The sequence below is a fragment of the Dermacentor variabilis genome, chromosome 4 (assembly GCF_050947875.1).
Source record: "Dermacentor variabilis isolate Ectoservices chromosome 4, ASM5094787v1, whole genome shotgun sequence".
NCBI classification, from domain to species: Eukaryota; Metazoa; Arthropoda; class Arachnida; order Ixodida; family Ixodidae; genus Dermacentor; species Dermacentor variabilis.
This window is the reverse complement of record NC_134571.1, coordinates 31,523,417-31,551,205: the sequence shown is the minus strand read 5'-3', so window position 1 is coordinate 31,551,205 and position 27,789 is coordinate 31,523,417. Positions and strand designations below refer to the sequence as shown.

Below are 27,789 nucleotides of genomic sequence, written 5' to 3'. Positions count from 1 at the left end.
AGTGCTCGGGTTCGACTTTTCCGGTGGCCTTACGATTTGCTTAGTTCCACTGTAGAAACATCGCTCGGAGTGCTTCCAGAGTGGGTTACCCTTCGGATGACTTTTTCGCCGACTATGCGTAAATGCAAACTTTCTTTCTTTCTTTCTTTCTTTCTTTTTCTCTTTCTTTCTTTCTTTCTTTCTTTCTTTCTTTCTTTCTTTCTTTCTTTTTCTCTTTCTTTCTTTCTTTCTTTCTCAGCGTAAATATTCTATAACCTTTGACGCAGCCGAGGGTCCATTAACCGGCACAGTGCATGCGTGTCATTTCCTCTGTCTCATGACCACTAAGGATCGCAGGACCACTAAGCGCTTGTGTGAGTCTGTCGTTTCTACTTGCGTCCGTGCTTTGCTGCACTATACCAGATACTAAGGAGAAGCCCCGCCACCAGCTCAGGGATTTTCCATTTGGCCACGCTATAACGGTGGTGCCAGGACTACGAAAAAAAAAAAAAGTGCTGTTAAGTTTGCTCACAGCTAGGATTTTACTGCTCCGCAGGCACAAAGGGCTGGTTGAAAGTTCAGCGTTCAAGTTTAAGGAAGAAGGAAAGGTTACACTAACGCATGAGTGAAAACGCTTTCAGGGGAGTTTCTGTGCACGCAATGTGGTTTCATGATCGTAAGCCTCGCGACAGCTGTAAAACGAAAAAGAAAAGCGCTGTTTCTGCTTCTTGTTAACTTTGTCGCTGTGTTTGTTTTTCGTCTTGCTGCAGAAGCTCTCAGCGCACGGTTTCGTGCATTACACGCCTCGGCCAGGTTTCAACGCCTCCGTGTCCATGGTCCCGTGAGCAGTTTCTTCGAGAACTGGCGTGGCTTTCTGCGAGATTGACTTTCTGCGAAAGTTTCCTGCGCAATATAACTTGTAGAGCGAGAAAGAAACGCTATTTTGTAGGCGTTCCAAATAAGTGCCGCCCTCGAGGCTTTGTTCCCCACCGTCGCTTCAAGCAGTCGAGAAATATTGCGTTACCTCCGTTTATGTTGGCGCATTTTAATCTCATAAATCACGACTCCTGCTGTTGGTCATGTTTTCTCGCTTATCGCTGCTGAATTCCCGCGCAAAACGAGAGTAGAGCTTTGGCGCGCTGCACAAATGACACCACGCATACTGCACATATACCGGTCATGCGCGCAGCAACGAAGATAAATTGAATGTGTTTCGCACGCGATCGAGGCTGAAGTGCTTTTTATAAAATTGCTCAATGCGACACGACTATCTAGAGCTCTTCGTCCTCAGAATTTCGAAAATCCGGCTAGTGGCACAAGAAAACGCATTGTTGCGTTTCGCCTGCGACACGTGGTTTTGCCGGCGCGTCTGCGGCGGGGCGGCAGACATTTTGGCCCGATCGTCGTCGCCGCAACACTCATCGCCAGGTGTTTCCAGGCGCGTCTGCGGCGATGCGACCGCCTAGGGATCTCATTCCAGTTATTGGGCCCGAAACAGGCGATGCCAAAGCAGGGATCTCGTTCCAGTCATTGGGCCCGAAACAGGCGATGCCAAAGCAGGGATCTCGTTCCAGTCATTGTGTCCGACCGGCAGCGCCACGACAGGGTGCTACGAGATCGTGCGCAGCGCCACGACCAGGTGCTACGAGATCGTGCGCAGCGCCACGACCAGGTGCTACGAGATCGTGCGCAGCGCCACGACGGGGTGCTACGAGATCGTGCGCAGCGCCACGACAGGGTGCTACGAGATCGTGCGCAGCGCCACGACAGTGTGCGTCACCATTAGCCCATTGTACATTCACGTGCTCGTCTTTTGAGGGGTTCCTTCTTGCCCTCAACTGCGAGAGTATAAAAACAGCTGCCCCCGGACGCCAAAAGGAGGGCTCCGATTTCTTCAGTTGAGTGAAGTGCTCTCCCGTCTCTCTACTTCGGTCAAACCTGACCGCCAACTCTTTGCGATGTTAAAATAAACAAGTTGTTTCGTTGTTACCAGTCGACTCATGCTTTGCCGGGACCTTCGGATGCTTCCAGTTGTACCCCAGGCCGCCAGGCCAACGCTACCCTTGGGGCTTGCGACCCAGGTACAACCACGGGCGTCAGCGCCGAGTTCCCAACAGATCGTACCAGCAGTCAGATCCCAAACATCTGGTTGGCAGCGGTGGGATCGCCTACGACTTCAAACAACGGTCTGCCAGCGGCGAGATCGCGACAACGGAGGCCAGCAGCAAAGAGATGCAGTTGACAGTATGCTGAGCAGCTCAACGACGATCCGGGAGCAGTGCAACGAGCCCTGTGTGACGACTGGTTGCCTGCAGCGGAACGACTGCGTGGAATTCCTGCCTGCGAGGTTTGGTGAGTGCGGGACTTTCTTCTTCTGAGCTTTGCCAGGCTTTTGTTAGTGTTAGAAACAGAGCTGGTAATTGTGGTTGTCGTTGCTGCCGGGTTAGTTGCGGCAAGACAATAGTAAGCAGTAGAGAAAGCAGCATTCAGAGCAGCCATGGATTTGAAGTCGTTGCGCAAACCGAAATTGTTGGAGCTTGCAAGAGAGTTGGGTCTGGATGTCTCAGACAAACTAAGAAAACCGGAACTGATAAAGGCTATTCTTGAGTTAGAGGCTGAGGATGACGAGCTGTCGGAATGCCTTGAGACTATTGAGGAGAGGTCAAAAAGACAGGAGCGCGAACTTAAAGAGCAAAAAGAGAAACAGGAGCGCGAACTTAAAGAGCAAAAAGAGAAACAGGAGCGCGAACTTAAAGAACAGAAAGAGCGAGAGCAACAAGAGCGTGACCGTCAACACGCTTTGGAAATGAAGCGTCTTGAGGTAGAAATGGAACGCGCTCGTAATGGAAGTCAGGCACACGGTGCAGGAGAACGCGTATTGTTCAAAATGACTGACCTGATGCGGCCGTTTAAGCTTGGAGAGGACATTGGTTTGTTCCTGGTTAACTTTGAGCGAACGTGCGAGAAGCAGGGGTTCTCTCGGGAAACGTGGCCACAGCGCTTGCTCACTTTGTTACCCGGCGAGGCGGCCGACGTAGTCGCTCGCTTGGATAGAGAGGAGGCAGAGGATTTCGACAAAGTAAAATCGAGTCTGCTAAAAAAGTACCGGCTGTCTGCGGAGGCGTTCCGTCGGAAGTTTCGGGAAAATGAGAAAGGCAAAAGTGAGTCTTATACAGAGTTTGCGTATAGGCTTATGTCGAACATGCAGGAGTGGCTCAAAGAAGAGAAAGCGTTTGGTGACCACGATAAAGTTCTGCAGTGTTTCGGGCTAGAACAGTTTTATAGTCGGTTACCGGAGAACGTGCGATACTGGGTCTTGGATAGGCCAGACGTGAGTACGGTGGCTAGAGCCGCTGAGCTAGCCGAGGAGTTTGTGACGCGTCGAGCTCGCGGAGCTAAGGACGGTCAAAAGGGTGAATTTGGCTCGAAGTTTGAGAGGCCGAAGTTCACACCCATGAGAGCAAAGGGGAACACGCGTAGTGCGGATGCGAGTGGAAGCAGTGCGACCGAACCTAAGGAGACGGCGGCAGCCGAAGCCGAACGCAGAAAGCGGTTCGAGATGAGGCGAGCGGGCGTTTGTTATACGTGCCAGAAGCCGGGTCACTTTTCGGCGCAGTGTCCGGAAACAACACCAAAAGTTGTGTTTTTTTCAATAGGCAGCACTGACGAGAACATGAAGCTTCTCGAGCCTTACATGCGAGACCTCCTCGTAAACGGGAAAGAGTGCCGAGTGCTTCGCGATTCCGCAGCTACGATGGATGTAGTTCACCCGTCTTACGTAGAACCCCATATGTTCACGGGCGAGTGCGCATGGATCAAGCAAGCCGTGGAAGCTCATAGCGTGTGTCTGCCAGTAGCAAAGGTGCTTATTGAAGGACCTTTCGGAGCGCTTGAGACGGAGGCGGCAGTGTCATCTATGCTGCCACCCCAGTACCCGTACCTATTTTCAAACAGGTCCGATCACCTCCTGCGCGAGAAGGGGCTTTTGTTTGGTGAAGCTAGTGTTCAGGCCTTAACCAGATCGAAGGTTCGGGAGCTCGCTGCAAAGGCGATAGTTGCGGGGCCGACGTTATCAAACAACGAAAAAGGGTCAGAGGCGCAGCAAGCTGATATTCCGAGCACGCCCGAACTGAATAAACTTGAGTCTGTAACGTTAAAGGCGCCAGATACTGGAGAGGAAATGCCCGACACGGGAAAGTTAGAAGAGCTATCTACTGATTTGCTCATCGCGCCTACGTCAGACGGACTTGATAGGTTGCTAAAAGTCAGCCGGTCGGCTTTGATAGCCGAGCAAAAAAAGGATGGCAGCCTGGAAAACGTGCGCTGCAATGTCAAAGAAGGTATCGCCAGGAAAACTGCGCGTTTTGTGGAAAGGGGTGGAGTCCTGTACCGGAAGTATCTAGACCGCCGAGGAGTGGAGTTCGATCAACTGGTCGTGCCTCAATGCTATCGTCAGGATCTGTTGCGCTTGTCACATGGGGGTTCGTGGTCCGGACACCTAGGAGTTAAGAAAACTAAGGACCGTCTCTTGCAAGAGTACTATTGGCCAGGGTGTTTTCGGGACGCAGACCATTTCGTGAGGACATGTGACACTTGTCAGCGGGTGGGCAAACCAGGGGACAAATCGAGGGCGCCGTTGAAATTGGTACCTATCATTACGGAGCCTTTTAGACGGCTCGTTATTGATACTGTGGGACCTCTGCCGGTAACAGCCACGGGGTACAGACACATTTTGACTGTGATCTGCCCAGCGACAAAGTTCCCTGAAGCAGTGCCGCTTAAAGAACTCAGCTCAGTTGAGATAGTCAATGCACTACTGTCCATATTTGCGCGAGTTGGTTTTCCTGCAGAAATTCAATCAGATCAGGGCACAGTGTTTACTAGCGCTTTGACGACAACTTTTCTCGAAAGGTGTGGGGTAAAGCTGCTACACAGCTCAGTGTACCACCCACAGTCGAATTCCGTTGAGAAGCTCCACTCCGTCATGAAGCGCGTGTTGAGAGCGTTGTGTTTTGAACATCGAACTGACTGGGAGCTGTGTCTGCCTGGGGTGATGTTTGCTTTAAGGACCGCGCCGCATGCGGCTACGGGGTTTTCGCCAGCTGAACTGGTGTACGGTCGCTCGCTTCGATCTCCGCTTCGCATGCTTCGAGAATCATGGGAAGGTAGGGGCGACGACCCAGTCGTGGTGGAGTACGTGCTTAAGCTCCTCGAACACTTAAGAAGGGCACAGGAGTTGTCAGGTGAAGCAATGGCAAAGGCCCAGCAGAGGGCCAAGGTTTATTATGATCGGACAGCCAGGGCCCGTCGTTTTGAGGTGGGCGATGAGGTCATGATATTGCGCACATCGCTAAACAACAAACTAGACGTGCAGTGGGAGGGCCCAGCACGAATTGTTCAGAAACTGTCGGACGTTAGCTACGTGGTAAGTCTGCCAGGAAAGCGGAAAGCACAGCAAGTTTACCACTGTAATCTGCTCAAACCTTATAGACAAAGGGAAGCAGTGGTGTGCATGATGGTAAACGTTCCTGAAGAGCTTCCGGTCGAGCTTCCGGGACTAGGCTCAGTGACGAACAGGGAAGACACCGGTCAAGTCATTAGTGACCTTATCAGTAAAGCACCGCTGTCGCCCGAGCAGAAAACCGAACTACACCAGCTATTACAAGAGTTTCAAGGTCTGTTCTCTGAGAGGCCTGGTAGGACTTCGGTACTTACTCATGATATAGAACTTACCTCCCCAGAGCCAGTACGATCCAAGGCGTATCGGGTGTCACCCCGCCAGAGCGATATTATGGAGGCTGAGGTAAAGAAAATGCTACAGCTCGGTGTTATTGAGGCAGGTGAGAGTGATTATACCTCCCCTTTGATTTTAGTTGAGGTACCGGGCAAGGAACCTCGTCCTTGCGTCGACTACCGCAGGCTTAATTCCATCACTAAGGATCAAATTTATCCGATCCCTAACATCGAGGAGCGCCTTGAGAAAGTTAGTAGCGCTCAGTTTATTTCCACCCTAGATCTTGTCAGGGGTTATTGGCAGGTTCCACTTACAGAAGAGGCTAGTAGGTATGCGGCGTTCATTTCACCAATGGGAACATTCCGTCCTAAAGTGTTGAGTTTTGGTTTGAAGAACGCGCCATACTGTTTTTCAAGTCTCATGGATAAAGTGTTGCGGGGACAGCAAGAATTCGCTTTACCGTATCTAGACGACGTAGCGATATTCTCCGCATCCTGGTCTGAGCATATGGCACACTTGCGGGCAGTGCTAACCCGCCTGCGCGAAGCAGGCTTGACAGTCAAGGCTCCTAAGTGCCAGTTAGCACAGGCCGAGGTTGTCTACCTCGGTCACGTGATTGGTCAGGGTCGTCGCCGCCCCTCTGAAATAAAAGTGGCCGCTGTGCGAGACTTTCCGCAACCGCGCACCAAGACCGATATTCGGTCGTTCTTGGGTGTCGCCGGCTACTATCAGAGGTACATCCCTAGGTACTCTGATATCGCGGCTCCCCTGACGGATGCTCTAAGAAAGACAGAGCCTCAAACAGTCGTCTGGGACGAGACCAAGGAAAGAGCTTTTAGCTCCCTAAAGAGTGCCCTAACAAGCCAGCCTGTGCTACGATCGCCAGACTATACAAAAGGGTTCATTGTTCAGTGCGATGCTAGTGAGCGAGGCATGGGCGTTGTACTGTGCCAACGGGAAAATGGAGAAGTAGAACACCCCGTCCTGTATGCTAGTCGTAAGCTGACCAGTCGTGAGCAGGCGTATAGCGCCACCGAGAAAGAGTGTGCGTGTCTCGTGTGGGCCGTTCAGAAATTGTCATGATATCTAGCCTGCTCGAGGTTTATCATTGAGACGGATCACTGCCCTCTCCAATGGCTGCAGACCATCTCTCCCAAAAATGGCCGCCTCCTGCGCTGGAGCCTCGCTTTACAACAATATTCCTTTGAGGTGCGTTACAAAAAGGGGAGTCTCAACGGTAACGCCGATGGCTTAAGTCGAAGCCCCTAACGTAGGAATCAGCCTCAAAATTGTTTGTTACTGATGTTTTTCTTCCTGAGGCAGGATTTTTTTTAACATATTGCTTTTGTTTAGTGTTTCAAAGTGATGATATGCTTTCTAGTGCAATTTTTCAATTTGTGGACGCGTTCTGAGTGATGCTAGACTACTGTAAGGAACTAGGCAGTGGTATAAAAAAGGGAAAGAGCCTGGCAGGGCTTAGTGAGGGTTGTGCCGTGCTTGCTGACTGAGCGGTTGAGTTTTCAGCGTAGTTCTAACGCTTGCCGGGAACGAGAACAAAAATGTGAACTCTCCCGAAGTCACTTTGCAGTGTCCCGTGCGAACCTGAACGAGAGAACGAGGCCTTCTCTGTGCGCTGCGCTCAAGAAACGTCAAGGGACGCCCGACTTCGGTTATGAGCATCATCGAGCGACATCCCTCCGGACAGCGGATGCAGTCCCCTGTCCATCGGGATCTCCTTCCCCCGGCGGGGCGGTCTGTTGCGTTTCGCCTGCGACACGTGGTTTTGCCGGCGCGTCTGCGGCGGGGCGGCAGACATTTTGGCCCGATCGTCGTCGCCGCAACACTCATCGCCAGGTGTTTCCAGGCGCGTCTGCGGCGATGCGACCGCCTAGGGATCTCATTCCAGTTATTGGGCCCGAAACAGGCGATGCCAAAGCAGGGATCTCGTTCCAGTCATTGGGCCCGAAACAGGCGATGCCAAAGCAGGGATCTCGTTCCAGTCATTGTGTCCGACCGGCAGCGCCACGACAGGGTGCTACGAGATCGTGCGCAGCGCCACGACCAGGTGCTACGAGATCGTGCGCAGCGCCACGACCAGGTGCTACGAGATCGTGCGCAGCGCCACGACGGGGTGCTACGAGATCGTGCGCAGCGCCACGACAGGGTGCTACGAGATCGTGCGCAGCGCCACGACAGTGTGCGTCACCATTAGCCCATTGTACATTCACGTGCTCGTCTTTTGAGGGGTTCCTTCTTGCCCTCAACTGCGAGAGTATAAAAACAGCTGCCCCCGGACGCCAAAAGGAGGGCTCCGATTTCTTCAGTTGAGTGAAGTGCTCTCCCGTCTCTCTACTTCGGTCAAACCTGACCGCCAACTCTTTGCGATGTTAAAATAAACAAGTTGTTTCGTTGTTACCAGTCGACTCATGCTTTGCCGGGACCTTCGGATGCTTCCAGTTGTACCCCAGGCCGCCAGGCCAACGCTACCCTTGGGGCTTGCGACCCAGGTACAACCACGGGCGTCAGCGCCGAGTTCCCAACAGATCGTACCAGCAGTCAGATCCCAAACAGCATACATCATTTTCATTCTGCGGATGTCTGTGGAATTGCATCAGCTTGCACAGCGCGTGGCGTACAAGCCGGGCTGTCTATCTTGGTGGCTATACGACAGTACTGATGTCGACCAATGTGTCACCAGTCAGCCTAATAAGGCTGAACCTTTGGATAAGTCCTACATTACCGTCTATTCATGAGTTTTCCTTCATTGTTAAGAAACGCGCTAACAGCCAAAGACACGGGACCGAGAGATCGTCCCGTGTTCTGCGGTCGCCTCTGTCGCTCAACGCGCCTTTCATAACAATAAATGCACGTCGACTCACCCAGCGCGCTATTTTGATCAGTCATTCTTCTTTGTCATCTACATTCACATGCAATGGCCCGTCTGTCGTTTCTTCTCGCGACCGTATTTTGCGGCGCTATACCAAATACTAAGGAGAAGCCGCACCACCAGCTCAGGGATTTTCCATTTGGCCACGCTATAGCGGTAATGGCAGGACTACAGTTTAAAAAAAATTGTGTTTTTAAGGTTGCTCACAGTTAGGATGTTGCTGATCCGCAAGCATAAAGGGCTGGCTGAAAGTTCAGTGCCCATACACTAACGCGTGAGTGAAAACGTCCTAAGATGAGTTTCTGTGCACGCAATGTGGTTTCACGATCGTAAGCCTCGCAACAAATGCAAAAAATAAATAAATAAATATAAAAAGAAAACTCCCTTTCTGCTGTTTGTTTTGTCGCTGTATGTTTCTTCCTTTTTTTTTTTTTTTGGTCCAGGTGCGGGAAGCTCCGTGGCAAAACAACGGTATACTGCCTTCATATGAGACTGCGTCGCTGCTACCCGTGAAATCAAGGCCCGCATAGCACACATCGATTGCCCGCATTTATCAGCGCACACATACACCCGCACTCTATGTTCTACCCGCACCGCCAGATCAACAGCGTTTTGATATTGAGAGTGCGATTGAATGCGTCGAAGAAACTTCGCGTTCGCCGTTTGCCAAGGGGCAGGCGATTCGCATAGTTTTTACATTAGCACATCTAAATATGAAGACTTTGCACTTACCATAACTTTATTTTCTCTCAGCTTCGGCAGAAATATGACATTTTTACTCGCATCATTCAATAAAACACTTGCTTGCTTATTTCGTCTAGGAAATAATAAACGCTACAGCTGTAAGTGCGCTTCGCCAACGGAGTAGCGAGCTCCTGCAGAGACGCCATTTGATTTCGAGATTTGCAGGTCACTGATGTCTAGACAAAGCAGGCAAACATATTGCAAGTGTTCTAATGAAGGATGAAGGCCAATAACTACAACTTATTTGCGAAATTTGAGTATAATGATACCTTGCCTTTAGCAAGAAGAAAATGGAGTCCCAAAAAGACATTTCGGAAGTCATGGATGAACAAACAACTTTACGTAGTAATAAGCGAGAAAATATGTATGTTTCACGAGTTCATTCATAGTCGCGACGCGAGACTTTTCGCCGAATGTAAAAAAAGTGCAAATTAACGAAATATGTTACTGCGAAGAACGAGCGCTATATATCACGATTCTCAAAACCCCGGTGTCACTATAGGAATATACGGAATACAAAAAAGTATACGAGACTTCGTCAAATCGCGACACCTTTTGACAAAGTGACAAGCACAGAGTTGATTGTAGGCTTTAATATTGCTTTGGACTGCAGTTTTTCTTCCTATTATATTTGAATTGGTATTTTGTGACTTTGTGCACGATTGTATGACGATACGCTGTTATTTTTTTTTATCCATTTAATGGCCTGCTGCCGTTACAACGCCTACTGTACAGTCTTTTTTTCGAATTTTTCTGCATTTAAGATCGAAATAAAGAATTATAACAACGATTCAGAACATCAGAGAATTTTCAGTGCGATAACCTATTCAGCTTTTATTGCGACGGCAACTATAAGGACATTCCAGGCGCATTTCTGCCATCACCGTCACCGGGGTGTTTCGTATGAAGTCCAAGGGCGATAACATCGTTGTCGCGCGCCGCATGCTGTATGTTCGAGGAAAAGAGTGCGAGGGTGAGCCGCCATCGTTTGCTCAATCTCGCCGCGCAAGGGAGGAAGCGCGGCGTCTTCCGTCGCGCACGAGGCACCAGGGGTTAGGGGGGAGAGAGGGGGGTGTTCTGCTTTGGCGGCTGCTGCATGTGGCGCGGTCCCTATTTTAAAAGCGATCTGCGATGAGTACAAAGTCTAGGTTCGCCAGAGGCTCATAGCTTCGTCTTTGCTGTGTTCTTGCCGCCTTGTTTGCGTTGAAGCGATAGACAGCACGAAGGTGAATTCGCTCGCTGCTGATGCCGCTCCTCCCCACGCCAGCGTTCTGACAGCTAGTGTCCACGCTCATCAAGTGAGGTGTGTTTGTTTTCTTGTGCTCGCGTGACACAATGCTTGTTAATTTAGTTAGTAAGCGATTGTTTACAAGTTTATACGGCCTATATGGCTACTATACTTACTTCGTACAGGTGTCTATTAATTTTCTGTCGCAATCGATGCTTCGCGTTTCGGGCGAAACTGCGACTTTTCAAGTCAGCTTTGTGTAAAGCGACGGCCGTTATTTGAAATCCGCTGCGTTTTCCACAGATCTACTGCATAATGTGCGTGCTGTCCCAGTACCAGGAGTATGCCGTTGGAAGAAGGGCCTTGGGGTGCCAGACAAGCCGAGTGCCGGTGAGTGAATGTGCTAACATTCAAGTGGGTCGCCTTGCACTAGTACAGTGCATTTTCCGTTACACCCGCCGTGGTTGCTCAGTGGCTATGGTGTTGGGCTGCTGAGCACGAGGTCGCGGGATCGAATCCCGGCCACGGCGGCCGCATTTCGATGGGGGCGAAATGCGAAAACACCCGTGTGTTTAGATTTAGGTGCACGTTAAAGAACCCCAGGTGGTCGAAATTTCCGGAGTCCTCCACTACGGCGTGCCTCATAATCAGAAAGTGGTTTTGGCACGTAAAACCCCAAATATTATTATTATTATTTTCCGTTTCAGAAAGTAAGCAGAAATGTCTGTGAGTGTTGGTTCTTTTTAGAGCGCAGCTCTCATTGGGGGCCGTTTCTGCGACGAGCGTCGGTGGCGGTGGCGGCGTAACTAAAAGCCGATCCACACGACGGACCAAGTCTGCGGGCCGATCGGTCACGTGATGCGACGTCACGGCCCGCTGCGGTACGGTCCGGCGCAGAGCACATCCACCCGGCGGGCCGCCATAGCAGACGGCAGACCAGACCAACCATGCAGCTACACTAACGCCTTTTCGCGTTATCATTGTAGTCATTCCGGCTCGAGTCCCACAAAGCCGGGAACTGCTCAACGAGGGATACAAAATAAGAAACTTCTTCGTCACTCCAAGAGGACGTGGTGCTGCTGCGCGTACGTGTAGGCAGAACGGCGGACATGAAACGACTGGCTTTTGCTGATCCGAAAACAAGATTGGATTTTGCTGTAGACGTTCTGTTGCCGGACAACATTCGTTGGCTACGCCAAAATCGCTGCGGTTTGCATGCGGTCCGACGCCGATACTGTAGCGGGAAAAGCCTCGGCGATTTGTTGGACCGCGAGGACCGCGGTCTTGCGCGGGCCAACGGCGGTCCGCACGAACTGGTGACGTCCTATCACGTGATGCGCGTACCGCGGTCCAAAAGAGCAATTTGGCCCGTCGTGTGGATCGACCTTAAGCGAACGCGCGCAACAGTGAAAGATGAAAGAGCGAACGCGGAGCGGCAGCTGAAAGAAGCGAGCCGCGAACGGCGTATACCAATGAGAGCCGCCCCTTCATCAACGTGCACGCGGGAAACTGGTTTTATGCGAACCCACCCGACCGCTCGATGCGAACTCCTATCTGGTCTCAGCCGGACTAAAGCCCCTCGATACACGTTTCGCGGACCAAAGCGGCGGTGGAGCGTGGATGGAGAGGCTTTAAGCCGGACTGCTCGTTTCGTATACTATCGTCGCTCGCGTCAGCTCTCGTTCGCGCTTGATTGGCTTTATTTGGTCTCGTTCGCGCTTGTTTCGATTGTCATTGTTTGCGATTATTTTGTAATCTGATTGTATGCGCGACGCGAATTGTGTAGTACTTCCTGGAAGCCAAGCGGCACCAGAGATTACACTGGAACTTTCGTCGAATCGTGCTTGAAAGCCTATACGCATTTGACGCACTGATCGGATTTTCGACGGTTGCCGGCTCTGCTGCATGTCTCTCTAAAATTCTTTGCATTAATATATCGCAAAATGAAAACACGTATAGAGCTGCGCTCAAATATCACATTAGGGAGTATCGTAACCATCGGTGATATTTTTTTATTTAGCTTAAACTTCAACTGAGCGTTAAGTTTGCTGTGTTATGATGCAAAATATAGAGTAATTCCACATTTGGACAATTTGCAGACGTCACCACTCTATGCGCCTCTGATATCGCCTCCTCCCTTTTCCTTGCTTTCATGAGGTGCATAAAACGGTATCTACTAATTTTAGTACGAAAAATTGCGATATATATGTATATAAGAACGAACAGAAAGGAAACTGAGGGGCCTGATTTTTTTAGTGATTGCATGCGAAGCCAACAAGCAATGACACACACACACACACACACACACACACACACACACACACACACACACACACACACACACACACACACACACACACACACACACACACACACACACACACACACACACACACACACACACACACACACACACACACACACACACACACACACACGCGCGCGCGCGCACACACGCACACGCGCGCGCACACACACACACACAGATATATATATATATATATATATATATATATAACGTATTCGTATTAAATTGAATCAAACCCTTTTAAATGCAAAAACTAGCCACTACATTTATCTTTCTACTATCCACAACATGCAGAGAAACGCACTTGCACAAACTTGCATAAAATGCTCTTTTGCCCTATATGCTTCGAAGAAGAAGAAAATATCTATTTGTGACGATGGTTTGTCTGCTTCGAGAAACGCGCAGCGGAGCAATATGCATTAGGAATGTAGGCAAGGTCACCTGGAGTCTAACGAAAGATGTTTGGCATCTAAACAAGGTCCTTAGAATATTTGCTAATTCGCTACCAGCGAAAACAAGTACTAGGCTCACCAAACTCCAAAATTAAAGCTTTGGATTCCTAAACTGCAGCACAAATTAGCAACTGCAGGCAGCTGGACGCGTGTACTTTACCTCAATCTACATAAAGAAGCGTGCTGCGTCCTTCACGCTGATCCCGGAGGCAAAAGCAAAGCTGGGTTGTTTGGAACCACGCAGGAATGTAGCACTGCTTTGTCTGCTACGTAAAATCATGCATAATGAGCACCCGTACCTGCCACGGTGGCTTGAGGGTTATGGTGTTGCGCTGCTAAGCACAATGTTGTAGGTTCGATTCCTTGTCGTGGAAGCCGCATTTTAATAGGAACAAAAAACGAAAGAAAAAAGAGTAAGAAAAGGTGATCGTATTTAGATTTAGGTGCACGTTAAAGAACCCAGCTAGTCAAAGTTCATCTGGAACTCAAGCAGTTAAAGTTGATCGTATATTGATTTTGGCACGTAGAAGCCCAAAATTTAATTTTTAAAGTGAAAGCTTTACTAACCCCGTCGAGGTGAGTTTCGCCGACGCCGGCAATTTGACCTTCAATTGACCGCAGCTGCGCCGTAGCCTTGGCAACGCATCGCGTGACTCGCCGCTCCGAGCTCCACCTCCACCGCCACTTTGGCGCATGCGCTCTCCGCAGCTGAGTTGCCGCCTGACCACGTGACTCGCCGCGTGCCTGGCTGAGAAGAGTGTCGCGTTCCCATAGTCAATGCGAGCTTGGTCAAGGATGAGAGCGAGGCCGAGCCGTATTCTCTGAGCGTTGCGCGAGAGCGGGAAACTTTGAGCCGTCGTCACCAAGCGGCGTCTGACCACTCAGCGGATATTGCCCGGCGACCTGCTTCACTGGAGAGGGTCCAAAATGCAACAGGCGTCGCACCGTCGAGATCAATGTAGCGACCTCGTTCGCGCCCTGTCTGTTTGTGCTTCGACGCTGCGCATGTTAGCGGCGTCTCTTTGCATGTTTAGTACTTGCACTTTCCCTGTGGCACAACAGGCGTCGCACCGTCGAACGATGCGTGTCTACCCAAGCCTAATCACGGTCCTGTTTAGCCACCGACCGAGGCACAGTCGTCATACCTGGCGACGATGATTGTTTACTTAAGTATAATAATTACAACTAAATCAAAGGTTAACCAAGTGAAACCAACACTTAACCAGGCTAAACCAAGCTTTCGCTTTGCATATCCAGGTTTAGATGTGCCAAGCCGCAGACATTTTTTTTTTACTTTAATGAGCATCCGTCTGCCCTACAACTCGTTCGAGTATCTAGCACATGTAGTGGCTTTGCACAATCACTTCAATTTCCATCATATTTTATTCGGACCAATGCATTTAACCAGTTTGCTTTACCACGTGACATTAGGTATTGGAATGATCTTACTGCTAGTATATTTGACAATAACGACCCAGCAATCTTTAGACAAATGACCAGTGCAATATTTGGTTTACTTAACTAAAGGCTAATGTTCAAATGATTTTATTTCTGGTGAACTCACTTCAATAGTTCATGTAGTTAGTAACCATAAATTTAAGCGTATAAGTTTGCATTTTACTGGAAGGCTTTTGCCTTAGTAAAAATGGGTAATTTCTGTCATGTCTGAGAAATCTCGCATATAATTATTTCACGTAAATGCAAAAAAAAAACATGCAAGTGCGACCAAAGTAACGTTGTTTGCCGTCCCGTGGAGCAACTCAGACTAGTTGTATTTCGCCTTCATTACATAAGTAATTGTTATCAAATAGGCAACTCCTCAAATATTTTATTCAGAGCAAAAGTGTCAATGAGAATATTGTAGACCATCAAAAAAAAAAATTCCCGATCCAGCTTCCTGGTTCGGGAATTCCAGGATCGGGAAAAAGGCTCGCGGGCTTTCTTTCAGGCTTTGAAAAAGCCTTTCGAGCAAGAGAAAGCTGTACCGCAAGTTTTTCAGAATGGTCTACAATATCGGGCGCTTTTTGGAATGGCGTTCTTTCTGTCTCCTCTTATTCTTCTGTTGGTTTTAAGCTTGCGCCATGCATCCTTCTTAAGCTACGCAACAACTAAACCAACGTGGTAGGTCTACTCTGCTAAACTTCTTGTGGCATTCAAAGCCAATCGAAATCCTTACAGACAATTTTTTTTAAATCTCTACGATATGGAACGAGGGTTTGGCCGTGCTGTCTGAACCCCTTTCGGTGCACTAGCGACCTAACACGGACTTTGCCGCATCGTGTCGCAGCTACCCGTGGTGTCTGCGTACAACAGCAGCAGCAGCAGCCGCAGAGCAGGCGGTGGGCGCTCTATGTTCAGCCGCATCGCATCGTGGCCCAGCCGCCGCATCTGTCGCAAGGCGGCTTTGCCTCAAGGCGGCAGTGTCCGACCTCCCTCGTGCAGCATCACCATTCCCGCGGACGCTGGTGCCGCAGAAGCCGCAGCAGCGACCGCTGGCGCAGGTAACCGCGGTCTCGTTCGGGCTCTCGCTTCCATTAATCAGTGGCTGCGAGCGCTGTCAGAGGATAAATCCTCACGTACCGTCGGGAACATGTCGCGAAACTTGCTTTGGTGTGTGTTCTTGCTCTACATAGCGAATGAAAGCGAGAAAGGCAGTCGGGCACAATCCTGCTTGTCATTGCTGTCTCCGTATGTCTTACTTTGTGCTTTCAATGAGAAGAGTGATCGAGGGGCTCGATGGTTTGTCAGTCACAACCGTATCAAGCGAACAGACAATGAAACCGAGGAAAGCACACGAGAAATTAACCTTTTTTTAAATTTATTATTATTATTGGAATATATATATATATATATATATATATATATATATATATATATATATATATATATATATATATATAGTACGGTAAAGGGAAATGAAAGTGGACGAAAAGACAATTTGCCGCCGGTGGGAGCTGTACGACCGAAACCGCACGTTCGACGCTCTAGCAATTCAACTACGGTGACGGTTGTCATCCCGTCCACTTTCTTGGGTATATGTGGACTAGATCTGACCTTGGGAGCATCGCACACGTAATGCGGAGGTTGTGCGTTCGGCTCCCACCAGCGGAAAGTTGTGCTTTCTTCCACTTTCACTTCCTTTTATTTTACAATAGCTATATTTAAGTTAAAAACCACGTTTAATTTCCCCTATGTGCCTTCGTCGACTTCGCTGTCTGTTGGCTTCCCTTACTTCAGGCGAAGGGTTTTAGAAAAGTAGTCGAAGAAAATATGCAAAAGAAGAAAACAGCGGATGCATTTACTATGCTTGCGGGTAAACAGCAATGGAACGTAAAGTGCTACAATAGCACTACCCCTGTGCATTAATAATGGAAGCTTCCAGTTTATAAAGAACGCTAGATCACGCTCTGCCGACTAGGGATCAAAATCTTATTTAAGAACTCTATTCTTACTTTGAGAAACGAAAGGTGACTATATAAGATATCACTCCAGCCACCACTTGCGCTGCAGTTATCTGTCCACCCAGTACATGTAGCGACTGCTTCGTGAGGCAATTTATGCTTGCTAAATATAAGAGTCATGGGTGGGCGTTTCCCTTGGTGTATTTTGCTTTCGTTAGCTTCCGCTTAGTCATCGTAGTGGCCGACACAATTGCCCTTGCACGAGAGCTATCCTGTACGGAGGTAAAGCATATCCATGAACTCAAACTGAGAAAGGTTGCGAACGGTGGACACCTGAGCCCGCGATGCGGTGATGCGCAAACTTTTGGCCGAGGTCCCTAGCGCTTTTGAAACTGTGACACCTGTCGTGCATTCTTTCAGCTTTCTGTGCGGCCGCTCGCACAGAAATCTGTCACAACTATTTGGTCACAGTACTGAATATATTAACCCCGTAAAGCCAGAATATCATTACACATCAAGAAAAATTATACCTACTTGGTCCACCTAATATCCGGCTATCAGGAGTATATTCGTACAAAAAAAAATGAAATATTAAGTTAATAATAATTATTCTATATATTAAGTAATTATATAGTCATTGGTTTCCTCAACTTCGCACAGTTGAAGACTCGCTCAAGAACATAAACTTAAATTAGCTTATGGACTATCCGTTAAACTACCCTTGCCTAAATCATCAAAAGTGATACGTCCGGCATTGTGAGTTAAACAAATGTAAATACTAAAGAAAGGAAGGTAACGCGTAAATTCACTTAATCTCCCGGTTGAGGTGGCCTTCGGGCCGGCTAACGGCTGTTTAAAGTGGCATCGAAAAATTTCCTTCCATTGTAGCCTTTCTTTTTCAGTGGTTAATATGGCTCTTTTTTACTTCCCGTTTATCTTCGTGAAAGGCCGCAGGCATCATTTTGTAAGACGATTTCGGATTTATTATACCGGCATTCCATCAGGCTTCCAAGGGCTAGGTGCGGCTTTTACGAAGTCTTTTGCTATTCGAATCGGATGGGCCGATTACCACTCGTGTGATAACTGTGGTAGCGAAGACACTTTTCAACAAGCTTAGTGTGATTGTCCTCGCTACAATTTACAGAGATGATCGCTCGAAATAGCGATAGGGCGATTTGATGGAAGACCGTTAACGGATAACATCATTTTAGAATGCCAACCTCACAAACCGTCGCAAGTGAGGTGCTGTTGTAGCTTTTAAGGTCAACAGAGGGGCACGAGCAGCTGTAAACTGAACTGATGTTTGTAGTGCTACAAGGGCTACTGTGCGGTGAGAGTACGCGATGATAGCGGTTGGCTGTGACTGTGTGTCCGTCCTCACTTTCGCTCTCTCTCTCTACTTTTCTATTTCTTTATCTACCCCTCTCATCTCGCCCCTGTGTAAGTTATCAAACCGGATTTTCTCTTCTGATTAACCTCCCTGCTTTTCGTCTTTCTTCTATTGCTCCCTTCATCTATCGTTTATCTGCTTCACTGTAACAGATTATTTATCTTTTCTTGTTATTTTACAAACATTTTAGTCCTACAGACATCTACTTCGTTTGTTTATAAACAAGTGCTTAGCTTTGAATAATCTGGCGGCGTAGGACACGCAGAATTTATTTCTTTTTCCCAAACTTTATTCACCGTCTGCATAACGAAATAGGTCTTTGATCCAATAAACCGTCGGCGGAGCAGGCAGAGATGGTGGTTTAGAACTTCATTGCTTTTTTGGAGGAAGAACACTGTGAGCCTGACAACCGTCTGGCGGGTTAGCGACGCCTTCAGATACGTTTTGCAAAGTGGAGAGCGACAAGATGGAACGAAGACAAAGCGTAAGTGAAAGACGGGAGTCAGTCGCGCCTGCTGAGGAAAACAGCATTAGGCAACCGGTCTATTACACATGCATAAGTCGGTGTCTTTAAAAGTGGAGCTGTCTGCTGAAAACTTGTTACCGCAGTTACTCCGGGCCTATAAGGCTCAGATGGGGCTATAGCAAAAAAAAATGGGATATTTACTTAGTTTTATTTTTATTTTTTGTGTGGAAGACGAAAGTGCAAAGTTCGTAAGTGTGATTATCTCTCGCAGGGCTCGTGTTGGCACTTTCCTTGCACTCTCACGAATCGAGTGCGAGAAATGAGTCAGTCCGACTATGAGAGAAGAAAGAGGGAGACAAAAGGGGAGGAAATACAAGGAGGTTAGCTATTGTAAGTACCGGTTGGCTACCCTGTGCTGGAGAAAGGAGTAAAGCTACAGTTGGTGCGTATTTCAGGCTTGACTCATATTCAACTAACGCAAAAAAAAACACGTGGAACAAGATGAAAAAATTACCGACGATTACGTTACTTCCTAATGCGAAATGTGAGCGCAGCAAATAAGCTGTTTCACCTTTTGGATAGATTGAGGCAAAGAAATCGAGCAACACATGTATGCGCTATCACATAATTTTTTTTTATTTTTCACACGTATTCCTTTAACAAAGACTCCACTAACAGTTCTTGACAGTCATGAAGGAAGCTTTGTGGTCGGAGAAATAGACTGATATATGTTCGACTTGGTACACCAATGCTTGATTCTCAAAGACGAGATCTATACAAGTGCCTCGCGAGGTTGTCACAGCCGTGGGGGAAGCAGAGGCTAAGCGCCGCCGCCGAGAAGACCCTGCCGTTCGCGCCGCCGAAGCGGAGGCTCATCGCCGCCGTCGAGAGCAACCAGCAGTAAGCGAGGCTGAAGCAGAAGCTCATCGCCGCCGCCGAGAAGACCCTGCAGTTCGCGCCGCCGAAGCGGAGGCTCATCGCCGCCGTCGAGAGCAACCAGCAGTAAGCGGAAGCGGAGGGGGGCGGCGTGTACACCCAGCGGCAAACGATGGGGGCAGAAGCGCGCGCAGCAAGCGGACAACACGATAAAGGGAGGAGGGAAGAGATAGCAGCGACTGACTGATGCCGCTGACGGCGATAGTGAGTCAACCCCAGCTATCCGCCACACAAGAACAGGGGGGGGTGGACCCTTTCCTCCTCTTTCTGCATGGCGGCGACGGTGTTCTATGCAGTCACGTTATCTTGACTCTCTAGCGGCGTCAGCGGCATCCAGCGGTATCAGTCGGTCGCTGCTAGCGCTGGGGGGATGAAAGGGGGGCGGAGCTGGTTACGAGGCCGACGACGACGCCGACGACGACGCCGACGACGACGCGAAACCCAGGAACGGACGCCAAAGAGCTGCGCTCTAAAAGCACACAGCACTTGACTCTAGCGACATGTCCTGTGTGCTTCTCGATCTCGTCTCGCAACTTTCTTGCGCGATTTAAATATGGCTCCGCTGAGTTTCAGCCATGCTTGCACCAACACAGCGCGAACGCTTATACCTTTGTATTTGGCACAAAAAACCTTAAAGACTGCCAGTTCCTCTCTGTAACCGGGACCAGCGTTCTGATCGACTTTTTGAGCTTCGAGGATTGAAGTTGAGGATTTCGTGCGTCTGCTTGAACCTAGTTCTTGAACCATCTACTTCTGCGTTACCGAACTGCAAGAAATGCTACAGCACTTTGCTCTCATGGAGTTTTGCAAAGCACCTCAATTTAATTCTCCCTGAACTCCTGTTAAAAACAAAAAAGTATAATCAAAAGCATACAGTTGACTTTAAGTTCTTGTTCTGATACTCTTGCTCCTTCTTTATTTCTTAGTTTGACGCTTTCATGATTTTTTTCAAATAACCTCGCTAGAGTAAGCGCCGTCGACACCATAAAGAGCACTGAATTGCGCTCCATTCCTTTCCACAGTAAACTGAGGATCATTCTGAAGGCGGACAAGATGACTGGCCATTACCAGCACCCAAAGATAGCATGCTCTGAGGTTACAAATAATTCGAACTGGGCACAATTTTAAGGTGGGAAACATACAAATGGGAAATGGCAAGTACACACGCTCTCCTCGAGAATAAATTTAAAAGATAAGAACATCGCTTGCTCAAATAAGACAGCAAGACGAGCTCAATCAGTTCAATCGCAAACACTTTACTTCGGTGCACAACACAAAATAAACTCAGGAAACAATGTATCGGGCAGAGTTGAGCCTTAAGGCATAAGCAGTTACGACTCAGTTGCACTTACGAAATCTCGTGAGCCAACATATCGACAAGCCGTAACTTCTTCGACTACACGGTGCATTAGCCTCGGTTACAGAGTACAGAAACGGGCAATTCCACATCGACCGTGCTTTCGCAGGTGAAGCGCTTGGTACCATTACATTTTTTTTCCCTCGTCGAAGAGCTACCATTAACGATTCTGATGCCACCTCAATTTCTCGTCATTTTCGCAAGAGCTTCCACGTGAATGACTCTAGCACTAAAATTGTTCCATCGCATCTTTGCTCCTCTTTTCTTTGTAAAGGCACTGTTCTGGGCTGCACGCCACGTTATTTGGGATCCCCAAAGTGATCATTCGTCATCATCTGCGCAGGTGGCCACCCCGTTTCGAGCTCTCTTTACTTCTGCTCTGACTACTCGGGCGTACATCTGCTTTCGACACGTGTTATTCAGAACGAGCGGTCATTATCCTTTAGCAGAAGCGAGGCAAGTCGGTCGCATTCTTGAGAACTCGGTTTTTTTTTTCGCGCTGCTTCTCGTATACGCCCAGAAAATCGTTCCACTCGTGGACCAATCGACGGTGGCAAACTGTCGCTGCGAGCCGTGTGTGGCAAGGATTGCACCGCAGGCGATCTTATGTCGTTGCACTTTCTCGAGATGCGCCGGGAGAAGAGTGAGGGGTGGGGGAGGCATGAGGGATCTGCGGGTGTACTTCAATATAAGGTGAAAGTAATTGTTCAATCACCATGTGTTCGCACTCTACCCCCGTTTTCGCCAATTTCTTGAGGAGGTAATGATAATGCTGCAAGATTTGTCTAATAACAGTACTGATCGCAACACAGTCTGAAATGGAAGCGAACAGATCCGGAAACGTTGAAATCCAAGCCATATATCTTGCACCGAGTGTGCTCAGTGCGCACTTTCTGACCAGCAACAAAATATAGGCTAGGAAATTGATCGATTAACCATGAAATTAATCGATAAATAATTTAATTGCCCTTTTTAATTGCTAATAATTCGTTAACGTCACGTGATCTTAAGCAGGCAAGCGCCGACACCACCGTCCCCGTTTTTCTCGCAAAGCAGCAAGGTCTGCAACCACAGACTGAGCTAGAATGTTGTGCGGGTAAAAGCCTGGGCGAATTGGTAACTCATGGCACAGTGTGGAAGACGGTAATACAGTACTTACTTCATGATATCGCGTCAGCAACACGTACAGTCGACCAAAAAAGTTTACGGACCACGGGGTCTCAGAAAATGCTAAATATACGAGCAGCCTTTAAACATAGCCAGTAAAACAGCCCATTACAATTTTGTTCACATATACCAGTAAAGGCTGTAAATGGGAATACCAGGCTGCGTTTTGAGGCTGCGAAGATATTCAGCTTTTCGTCAGGTCTCTTGGTCCGCAAGCTTTTTTGGTCGACTGTACAATGTTAGGCGCGGATGCGCGCATCTTTCTCAGGATCCGCAACAAAAACAGCCCGCGCTCTATGAGCCTAAAAGCCAGCAGGGTAGCTGAGAACTTGTCCTCACTGCCGCTGTTCTGACGGTTGTCTCGGAGCTTGTTTGATGCGGTTGATGTACGTCCACTCATGCAGCGTGTTGCTGCCGTGACGTTGAAGATTCAACTAGAAATGTTTGTTTTTTCGAAGCGTACGCACAGAAGAAACAAGATCTTTATTTCTTTTCTCACGTGCTCCCCTGAGCAAAAGTGTGCGTGCCAGGAATTCCACGATACAGCCAATTTTCGTTTTCTCCGCCTATAAATGCAACTTAAAATTGACGACTGCAATCAAAATTTGGCATTTGCTAACTTTCCAGTGCACTCCTCAATTTCAATTTGTACGTCTAAACTACCAGAAGAAATCCGTTCTTTTTTTCTTTTTTTTTTCCTTTATTGGGGCAGTCCTGAGCAGTATGTTTTTGCCTTGCAGGTGTAGGTAAATACGCAAGCGCAATACTTTGCATTAATTATACAATTGACAAGTCCCGACTAATAAGACAACAATGTTAATCGATATCCAGCCCTACAACAACAGTTCATACAATCAAAACTATTAATGTTCTATTAATGTATTAAGGTGCGCGCGTACGCAAGTGCACAGGTTGCTTAGCACTCGCTGCATGCGCGCAGCAAATTCGCGTGTATACCCGAAATAGCGCACAGCAACCGCCCTGGGATCTCGTTCTGTTAGTTAGGAACCATTTAGTAATATAATTTTCCTTGATTACCACATGAAAAAAAACATAGTTTTAATCCATATAAAACGTCTGACTAAAGAAAGGGTGTCTTTCTTTTTTCTCCCGATACCTCCAGTGTTGTAAAAAAGAGTGAAAAGAGGTGGTTAATATTTGTTAGATCAGTGTGGACTAGCTTAGATATATTTTTGATAGGATAATAAAGATACAGACATTATTTACAGTAGTGCTGCTGACGTACGCTGTGCATTTCATCACTTATAAGCCCTTAACGAAGTTATTATTTCGAATCGATGCGGTAAAGAAGGTATCTCGAATACGTATGCTCTAAACGTCCCTTTATAATACCTACGAAAATGTGTTCTAAAAGCATTGAAGCCAGCGTGATTAAGTTTATAGGAGATGTTATAAATGTCAGGGGATTATGTATAGACAAAGTTAGAAATATATGCGATAATTAGGCGCGTTGTCGGAATTTATCGAAGTGCTCTTTATTACTTTGGAGCTTCGCGGGCTATTTAACGCTGCGTTGCTTCAGAATTCTCGCGCCTACAAAAATAAATCTTGGTACGAATAAAGTATGTGAGAAGAGAAAGCGTTCGCTTAATAAATTAGTAAGCTTTAGGTGCTTTGAGGCGCGCCGTAGAAAGCTACGATATTTGCGCTAATTGGAGTTCTCAGTCCTTTCCAGAAAAACAAAGCGTTTTTCATTTGCTATATGAATGACATATCGTAATGAAACTTCGTACGAATACAATATGCGGCTGCAAAATCTTGCTGGGTAAATTTTGAAGATTTAAGATACATGAGAACGCTGTGTGTGCGAGGGGGGGGGGGTGAGGCGGGGACTCGTCAGAACGTCTGACGACCGAACGCTCTCGGTCCTCTAATTGTATCTTGCACCATGTTTTTTTTTAATTCATTTGTTTCGTTGAACATCTTGGCTAACCTTAACTTGGACACAAGGTACATATAGCTTGAAGTTTCCAAAACCTCTCTTCACAACCCTCCTCCCTCAACAACACACCTCTTCCCTGTCCATCAGTCAGCTTTGAATTTCTCAACCCACACTGGGACCTTCTTTCCGCTCAACAGTGATGCAAGCGGAATAAAGAGTCTCTATTTATTGCACTTGCAATGATGCATGTGTAATAAATGCAAGCTCTAAGAAATCCTATACACCTAACTTTTCAGTGACGACTACCTCCAATTATTAAAAATATGGGAATAGGGACAGGATAACTGTTCTTGGTCATAATTCATAGCAGTGGCGGACGTCAGAAAACGTGCAATAAGGTTTTCCAATTTCTGAGTTGAACTAAACCTAAAGAGTACATATTGCAAGCGTGGAGTTACAGCAACAACACGCATGATTTTTGAGTTATCTGTCACCAAGCAGTGGTGAGATGAATTGATGTACGGTGCATTACTTTACCACAAATCCTCCCTAAGAGCAACGGGACAAAATTACGCAGAACGCCAATGTATTTTGTTGCTTAGGAAAGTTATCCCAGCGGAAGAACGTGGCACTACCTAGGCGCTGTGGCATGGCAGTGTAAACAAAATGTTTGCTTTCGTTCGGTACTTGTACTCTGTAGTGCACGGCTTTTTTATTTTTAATTCGCACCATCACATGGTAAATACACGAGTTCGCAAACCGTAAGCTACATTAACGCAAGTGAGGGCAAGCGAGAAATATTAATATTGGAAAATGTTAGAGATTATATTAACGCGGCTACTTCGAAACTGAGTCTTTCGTATTGAGGGAGAACGGCTATTAACATACTAGAGCTCGTCATTGGGAAAAGGTTACATAAAGAGCGCTGAGCTTGTGCATGCTAATAAATACACCTTTGATATGAACTAAGGCACCGTGTTAGCGAAAAAAAAAAAAAGAACACGCAGAGAAAGAAACTGCTCTTTCTGGTAACGACGGCGAAGCAGTGAAGGAAAGAAGGTCATTTTTGTTTTTCCTTCTGTGTTTCGCCATTTTTTGCATGACAGGCAGACTGAGACGTGTGCGTTATAATTAGGCCGCCAAAGGCAACGCTCTCATTCAGCAACATGATTTACAGAAGAGACACTGCTTCTCAATAAGCAATACAAATGTCATTAAACAAACGTGCTGTGGTCGAGCTCACTAATAGGACATGACCTACCGTGGGCAACTTGAAGTTACGGCCAGCTTGAGTGAGTGACGTTAACTCTGTCTTCTCTCCTGTTAAGGCAAAGTTACGAACGGAGTGACTCGCATCGCAAGAGAGAACCTCCTCATGCCTGAGCCTCCGCACGGCTACAGCAGCACAGACGATGTCTCCAGCGGTCTGCACCTTTCCACGGCAGAGACGTCCCTCCAGCCGTCTGGTGAAGAGGTTGACCTACCAGAGAACGTGTGTACAACGGTGAGCTATGCGGGAAAAAAAAACATGGCCAGCAAGAACATCACTGTGTCTTGCAGTAATTTGGGAAGCCAGACTGTCGCGCGGGATTTTGTTTGGGTGTAGGGCCTATGCGAGGCCGCGCACATCAAATCACTCTTTCGCAAATCTTGCGTCGTTCACTACTGGTCACGGGATGCTTTGCCCGTTACGTCCTTGCACAAGGTTGCCGCTTCCAGCATCTTAATGCAAATGCAGTCGTGTGGGCGATGGCGTACTATGAGACATCTCTTCAACTCGATCTTTGTTCCAAGTAGATGATGACAAGCGTGAACTGAAAGTAAATTTCTGCACCACTGCATCAGAATCAGTGGGACCACAATAGTATGGGTAATGCATTGCAGGGAAGGTGAACTGACTTAGCCTGACAAAAAGAATTAGTGGTAACGTGCACGAAACATTCCTTGTGTATCATCACTTGGTAGCTCCAATTACCTGAACTCTCTCTGCTGCAAGCTTTCCTTTTCTTTTTTCTTGTGGGAAGGGGGGGGGGGGAGCGGTATAGACTGGTGCGGTTGAACTAGGAGGAAAAGAGGGGTGATGCTAAGATACCAGTTCTTTTTTTTTTATTCGCTGTTTTCACAGACGAACTCAAACGTTTTCTTCTTTTTTTTCTTTTTTGCTCCGTTGTTCGGCTTCATATGTGAAATTCAAAGCAAAAAAGACATTCCAGTAGGACAAAGCTAATTAACCTAAGGACGCCGGTGTTCGAATGTCAGTCCGCCGCTAACTATGTTAGTCGGCGTAACAGCGAAGAGATTGTGGGCTTTCCCCCTATTTGAATATTTTTGCGAATACATTGCTCTTGGAGGCGAGGAGGAGGAGGAGGAGTAGGAGGAGGAGGAGGAGTTGCTTTTCCGATCGTTCTGCTGTAATGATTTTGCGGCTACGACTGTCTGCTGCCAAGCAGGAGGTATAGCTGGTTCTACTTCAGCCTTTTGTTATTGCCGGAATTATGCAATGCCCTTGTACTGAGATTTTTATGTATGTTTATGTACACTCACGGAATTCATGCTAGCCGAAATTAACCACGAGGTTTCTCCCACCACTTCCCTCATAGTCAAGATCTTTCCTCGAGACGGCAAAAGCATTCATGTCAATTCATCATGTCTTACGACCGGCAGAGAAGCGCGCCCGCTTTTTCTACGCCGTAGGTGTTCATCCACGCCACAATTTAATTTATTACCCTCCAGCTCCACCGCGTGCGAAAAAGCGTTGGGGGTGTCTGTGCAGGTTTGGAGCCGGCGAGGAAAACTGCAGCGTGTGCTTTCGCCGGTAACGTTTTACATATGTGCTATTGAGAAATCGATATATATATCTGTCTCAGAGGGCCCCGCATAAAGAACAGAAAGGACGTGCCGCTGTCGTAATGCTTAAGTTCAAGACGTTGTGTAACTGGCAAAAAAATTAGTGCGGTCCATACATTTTACACACAAGTATAAAGAAGGAACATGCACTCCTCATACGTCAAGGGCGCACTTTTGTTCATATTTACGACCAGTGTCTCTGCTTTCATGCACTAGCGGGTCTATTTGCTCTCTTAAATAATGCACTGCAGAGCTTATTGCTCGGCGAGCTGAGGCACACTTTTCTAAGACATCAACTGCAGCAAACGGAAGGCGTGCACTTGAAAGCACGACATGGCATTAAATTTCGGGTTCACTAAGGACGAGCGCTTCACGGGTTTTGCTTTTGTTCTTTCACGTCATGCTCCTTGCATCAGTGCGCCTTTATTGAGAATATACTGCAGAAAGAAAATAATGTGTCATAGACAATGTGAGCCAAGCTTGGCGAGACGTCAGGCGTGGGAAGTGATATACGTCTACGTGTTGCGTCATGCCCCGTAAAAATGATCGCGGCCGCTCTGCGCTTCTCCCGTTTGTGAACAAAGCTCTCGCGCAGTCTATATCGGCGCCGCGTTCCCTCATGCGGCGAGATCCTCCGGCGCCGTAGTTCTCGCAGACATGCACCGTCGGCCAAGCTCGTGTTTCGCTCTCTCTCTCTCTCTCTCTCTCTCTCTCTCTCTCTCTCTCTCTCAGCAACACTCACTCAATTTGTTCTCCACCGAAGCCACATTCGAGGACGACTCAAAGGCACCGAGGCTAGCCATAAAAACAATACACTTTTGGAAGAAGAGCAAGTGACCAAAATATTAGGGCAGCGCATCATGCCGACGTCGGGAAAGGCAGCTGAATGTCGTTCCCGGAACGTAACCGGAAACTATGACCCCGTGTTCCAATTTTATTACAGCTTTTGTGATCGTGATGGGGAGTGATTATAGCAGCAGCGCTGCTGAA

At 47.8% G+C, this 27,789-nt stretch overlaps 1 protein-coding gene across 1 annotated transcript in view; it reads left to right on the top strand.

The window, feature by feature from the left end:
• Nucleotides 1–27,789, top strand: part of LOC142578878 (uncharacterized) — a 107,321-nt gene that overhangs the window by 73,630 nt on the left and 5,902 nt on the right. Inside the window, exons 8-10 of the mRNA XM_075688544.1 lie at nt 10,876–10,962; nt 15,620–15,833; nt 25,281–25,456. Of these exons, the coding sequence (XP_075544659.1) occupies nt 10,876–10,962; nt 15,620–15,833; nt 25,281–25,456 (477 nt within the window). The remainder of the gene's footprint in view (nt 1–10,875; nt 10,963–15,619; nt 15,834–25,280; nt 25,457–27,789) is intronic.